General features: G+C 30.6%; 1 protein-coding gene across 2 annotated transcripts in view; it reads left to right on the top strand.

The window, feature by feature from the left end:
• The window catches only part of LOC112687230 (protein obstructor-E-like), a 6,238-nt gene extending 1,156 nt beyond the window's left edge, over window positions 1–5,082 (top strand). Inside the window, exons 1-5 of one of the 2 annotated variants that reach the window (XM_025559819.1) lie at window positions 195–373; window positions 671–886; window positions 1,360–1,563; window positions 3,598–3,811; window positions 4,865–5,082. In XM_025559819.1, coding sequence (XP_025415604.1) covers window positions 319–373; window positions 671–886; window positions 1,360–1,563; window positions 3,598–3,811; window positions 4,865–4,913 — 738 coding nt within the window. In that variant the 5' untranslated portion in view covers window positions 195–318 and the 3' untranslated portion in view covers window positions 4,914–5,082. Of the gene's footprint in view, window positions 1–194; window positions 374–670; window positions 887–1,359; window positions 1,564–3,597; window positions 3,812–4,864 lie in introns of those variants that run through there. The other variant, XM_025559820.1, reaches the window with a different exon arrangement.
• The last annotated feature ends 1,245 nt before the right edge of the window (window positions 5,083–6,327 follow it).

Raw genomic sequence — 6,327 nt, forward strand, 5'->3', positions numbered from 1 at the left:
TGTGTGTGTGTGTGTGTGTGTGTGTGTGTGTGTGTGTGTGCGCGCACTAGTGTTGCTGCGTCTATCCGTTTCGTCACGTCTTTCCATTGTGAATCTGAAAAAAGTATTTAATATTCACACGGGCTGTGTCTGTAGCTATTGAAAATCACGTGTAGATGTGGTGCGCAGAATGAGTTCAAAAACCTTTTGTCAGCACCATACAGAGGTCGCGACAAGTCGTACGCGGGGGGCTCCAACTAGTTTTTCGTTTTCTGACATCGCGGTCGGATATACAGGAAGAATTGTCCATTAGTAATCCGCTCGCCTTTTACCAACGATATGTTTCTGTACGCTCCGATCGCAGCAGCCACTACCGCTCTCGTTCTGTTCGCGGGTGAGTACATTACAAATACGAACATACATACCGTTTTACATATTATAACCCTGTACGGCGATATTAACATATCATCGTACGCTCCTGCCGCATCCCTTACGACTATAGACTACTTTTATCATTATTATTGCTACAAATAACACCTCGGATAAACACAAAACAATGAGTGCATTCGTGTTGTTTTTCCGATGACATTTGCAGCGATGTTGATCATACTTGCGCGTTAAGAGTTTTCGGGGGTTGAATTTTCTTCTTCTTCAACCCTCTTAAACGACCACTCGTGATTATCGGTTACAGGCTTGGTGCTCGGACAGAACAGTGATTTCCAATGTCCGTCGAAACCGGGATTTTATCCGGATCAGATACAATGTGACCTGTACTATCATTGCACTGCGGACGGCGAGCTGACGGAAAAACTATGCCCCGACGGTCTGCTGTTCGACGACTCCAACCCTAGCCACGAGAAGTGCGACACCTCCATAAACGTGGACTGCGGCACGAGAACCGCTCAACGTGAGTATAAAGCTATATTATATATACAGTACGCTGTCTTAAGTTTAAAAACTAACTTATCACTTGTCATCTATGTACCCTATATAACGTATATTATCTTCAGTGTAATATTAAGGTTTTTCCTAGCACGAAGAAACAACAAAATGTACATTTTTTTTACTTATAACATAGTTTAATCAAGATCAATAAAATGAAGATAAAATAATATTAACTTCTATTAAATTTTTAAGAACTTAAAACATTCATTAAATAGTAATCTTATATTCTATCCCCTCCTCTGTAAATATATCGTTCATTATCTTAAATGACTATATGTGATACTGACGGCAATACACGTCGGGAAGACTCGTTTGATATTTACCTTCATGTACCTATATTTTGAAAATACAATACGAGCGTCAAACCATAATCTACCATTAGTATATACAACACTTATTCATAATCGAATTTTTATTTCTCTTTTTCTTGCGCAGAGGAACCGAAAACATCCAAAGGTTGTCCTCGGGCCAACGGCTATTACAGGCATTGGGATGAAGGCGTTTGCGACAAGTTCGTCAACTGCGTCGAGGGCGTTGCCAACGAAATGCCGTGCCCACCTGGTTTGATATACGACGATTCCACCAGCTCTTGCGCCTGGTCGACAGACAGCAAGCGACAGTGCACGACGACCAAAAAAGGTATACAAGATATAATATGGGTAATATCATTAACACCAAAGAAACAGAACGACTTTGGCCGAATACTTTACAGAAATAATCGCATACGGAACGATTCGATCGATATGCTACACGATGTCTTATAATAAATATATCTGAAACAGTATTATAGATAGAGCACGATAATGATAATATGTAATATTCTACGAACGACTAATGTTAGTTATTACGTCGTTGTGGTTATTACTATTTTATCGTCGAATAACATTCGTTTTTCCATATTTTTTTGGTACACAACAGCCAACGGTAAATAAAATCTATGATTATGCATCATTATTAAGATTTCCGCGAGCTTATATCATAGTTTTACATGAACGAAATCAAATAGCTATTTTTTATAGTTATGCATGTTGCTTATTGTTATTATGTGCTGTAGTATGTTTTACTGAATAATACGTTTCATTGCATCAAGTGCAGCAGTGATTGATCACATAGTTAAGGCCGACGCAAAAAGATACGTACAATAATTTAAGTATTCATACTGTGTACGGAATCTTTATATTATATTGACAACCACAATCTCGTATTATTATTATTATATTATATTCAAACGTTACGTAAATATTAACTCACACACGTTTTCGAGACGAATAAAAATACATCCTATACTAATATGGTGTAAATATTTGTAATTTCGTACCTGCTATTTATGTATAGATACTGCGACAGCGTTAATTTAATTAACGAACACTCAGGCTTAACTAAATCTAATTTTTTAATAGAAATTTTAAGTTTTTTGTTTTATATTTTTATTTTTTATTTAGTTAACACATTTACACAATTTTAATCTATATTTCACCGAAAATTGAGTGTTTTTTAATATTTTTCTTGGATTCCTTTAAACGGTTTTAGTTTTATTTTAAAGCACGCGTATGATTATACGCTTATACTATTATAAAAGCATTAACGTTTCACACATGCATACCAAAATATACACAGATATTATATATACGTTATTGTATTATATATTATATTTTAATGTAAATCCCGATGGTTACAGGTTATCGTAATGTAAAAATTCCTACAGAAATAGAAAGTAGTTAAAAATGACGACATAATATAGTTGTAAAATAAGTCGATTCGATATTATTCCTTTCCATTATAATATGTATCTCATATTCTAAATATTATACAAATTGAACGTATTCGACTTTTAATTTAAATACTTGAATAGAAACGATAATACAATAATAACCATCAGGTATTGAAAGTAACAGTTCAAAACAGAATTCATTGAGTGCTTATGGAATATTTCCTCCATCCCGCTGAATAAATGTATGATGGACAAGTTGTATGATAGAGACAGGTTTACATTATTACGTTATAGTATGTTGCATGCATTAAGCCAATACGTTTTAATTTTTATTTTTTTTATTTTTGACAATTTTATAAATCTTGTAAACCTTGTCAATAACGCCTTGTAGTATAAGGTTTTAATTAATAATTAAATAACGAAAAAAATAGACATTCATCGAATGAATTCAGTAAATGTTCATAAACTACTAATGACAGGACTAAAAGTATATATACATAATACAGAACTATACGTATATAAAAGGCCCAAAAAATATATTTTCGCATATCCTATGAAACGATTTTGCACGTATACATCAACAAAACAAGTCATTATTGTTTTCATTCATAAGCAATATCACTAGCATAACTGTAACGAGATTCAAGACCCAACAGGGAAAAATATTTTATTTCTCATATATATTTTTTTTTAAGATCATTAGGAATGAAACATTTTTTTAAATTTAAAATGTCGTAAGTTTTTCAAAACTCGCGGTAATTATTGGCCGAGATATGTCCTCGTTTAATATCGGGTAAAACATACATCGAATTACAATATCAAGTACAATAGAATATAGCCCTGAAAGCTATATGTGGTGTGGCGATTATTGTTATCCGATTTATTGTTGTCTGGTGCGGAAATCCACTGTAGATTACTTTTCAATTTTTTCGTTGTAATAACGGTACCTTCGCGTTTTGTAGACGCTCTTACTGACGGTTTCTCGTGCCCGGATGGTGATGTGATTGGTCCGAACGGCAGAATCTTACCTCACCCGACCTTTGCGCACCCAGACGACTGTCAGAAGTTCTACATCTGTCGAAACGGCGTTACCCCACAATACGGAAGCTGTTCCGGGGGTTTGGTATACAACGAAGTGTCGTTCAAGTGCGATGACCCGGAAAACGTCCCTGGTTGGTAAGTATAACGATAAAATGACTATCTACGATGATGATGATGACGATGATGACAGTTATCATCACTATCATGACGGTAACTTCAAGGATATCGAAAACAGATAGTCAAAACATTCGCGCATGCGATTTTTGCCGTCCAGTTGGTTTCTAATCGCAAAAATAGGTCCAACTACGGCATATAAAATATAATATTTACACATGCCTGACCAAACTGTACGTGAACGTATATTATGTAGTTATAAACTAAAATAAGCCGCCGAATGATGCAATTTCTAAGCATTCGTACGGTTGTAATAAATTATTATGAACAACGATTCTCCATCAGCGAATAAAGCGAGAAAAAACCAGGGAAGGCGTACAATCGATACGAATTTTTTTCACTAATCTTAAAATAGTCGAAAACTTCTGATTCGTTTACCTTTTGCTTTTAATGCTGTAAATAATGAACAAAGTATATGTACTACGATTTCAAGAAATTAAAAAATATTAAAAAAAAAAAAACATTCTCTCCTGCTTTTTAAAAATATTATTCCTACTATATCAAAGGGTGAGTTTAGTTTTTAGCTGTTCAACAAAAACATCAAAAAATACGTTGATTATCGCAAGTAATAATTTTTTTGGGTGATACCGAAAAGTGGCTGCAAATTATGTTTTGTTGATTCGATATTATAGATTTAAAAGAAATATAGATATACTCGTACATTTATTATTATAACATTTTATTATATTACGTTTATGTTATAAATATTGTTCGAAAATTCTATTGATGTCTATTAAAAATATACGTGTTGTTTATCTATAAGAATCCCTTTTATAGAAATTTAGGAAAATGTTGATTTTATTATTTTGAAGTTATACAACTCTGGACTCGATAGAGTTATAGAGTGTTTTATGTAAAACGTTTCTATGAATGTCAATAATAAGTTGTATTAGTATTAGGAGAGACCAACAGCTTAAATTAAGTATTAGGTGTGAACTTAATATTAACTTAGTTTACAGTTTAAATTTGTTTATAAAATGAAAATTAATTTTATTCTTTTGGATATTTTTACAGTGAGAATTACTTCGAAAATGAAGACGAGAAGAAGAATGGAAAAAATTAAAATCTCATTTGTACTAGTGAATTATTTTATATTTAAATGCAAAATAAATAATACTATTGTTTTAAAAGGTAATCACTGTATATTAAACTTTATTTTAATTGCATCTTAAAACTTGCCCAACAATGAATTGTGTTAAGTTTAATAAATCCTTGAAATACTAATATGATAAGTGAAAGTTTATATAATTTATCATTTTATTTTATTCATCTTAGTTCACACGCCCACCGAGAGTTTCTCGTGAGTTAATATTGCTTTTAATGGTTATATGTACCCCACTTACTTGAATGATAAATTAAGTTACATTTTTAATAACCTCGTACCAGTTTCTTTATTATAATTTTTATAATAACTACTGTAATAATAAATTATCTTTATATATTTTATTTGGTACAAAACTGCATCGGTAAAATAGCCTTTAACTTTGTTGAATATTTGATACGTAATATTATTAATTAAAATGAAATTAACGTATATAATTATTTGACTACAAAATTATACTTAAAATATTTATTTTTTTTTTTTTGTGTCTTTGTAGTATAAGTAATCTATTATAAACTATTATGTGTACGTGTATAATTATTTACATAAATTATTTCATGTATGTAATAATTAATTAAAAGTGATTTGTATATAAAAATAAACAATATTTTAATCACCGCACGTACACATTAAATTTGTTGTAATAAAAAGAAAGTAAAATTAATATATTATTTTCGCTTAATTAACATATTATTATACATAATTACTGTTACATATTCACATATTCACAAAGAAAAAGTAATTAGTTTCTCAATTGCGTTATAAATGTATTATAGTTCCAGTAAAAATGTTAATTACATATGTTTATGACTAATATATTTTGGCTAAATATAAGGTATACAAGAAATATTATACTCGACGTACCTACCATCATTGAAACATGTGGCCACTCACATTGGGCACTAATGCACCACGCATAAGCCATATTATATACACGCAATCTAATATAAACACATGTCCAATAGTTTTAATTTAGTAATGTTACTATTAAAATGTACATGTTGAATGAATATAAAATTAAAATAAAAAAGGTAGATTAACTGAGTTATTTTTAATACAAATTTTGTTTTTAACGATATACATGCGTAAAGCGGAAGATACTAACACATCACATAAGAATATAAAATTAATTATTTTCATATATTTTTTTGTTATAATTGAATACACAACATTTATTTTAAATAATTTTACATATATAAAAAAAAAAAAAATATATATTTTATCGTGTGAAAAATTTTACTTTTCTATTTACTGCATATAAATATAGCTACATATCAACGTTTCATAGTATAATACAGTCATTTTTTATTATAGTAATGTATTATTATGTGTGTTAGTGCTGTTTAGAAATGTAGGAAAATCTTTTAAGTTTTAT

The sequence above is a fragment of the Sipha flava genome, unplaced genomic scaffold (genome assembly GCF_003268045.1).
Source record: "Sipha flava isolate LNK unplaced genomic scaffold, YSA_version1 337_pilon_pilon, whole genome shotgun sequence".
NCBI lineage: Eukaryota > Metazoa > Arthropoda > Insecta > Hemiptera > Aphididae > Sipha > Sipha flava.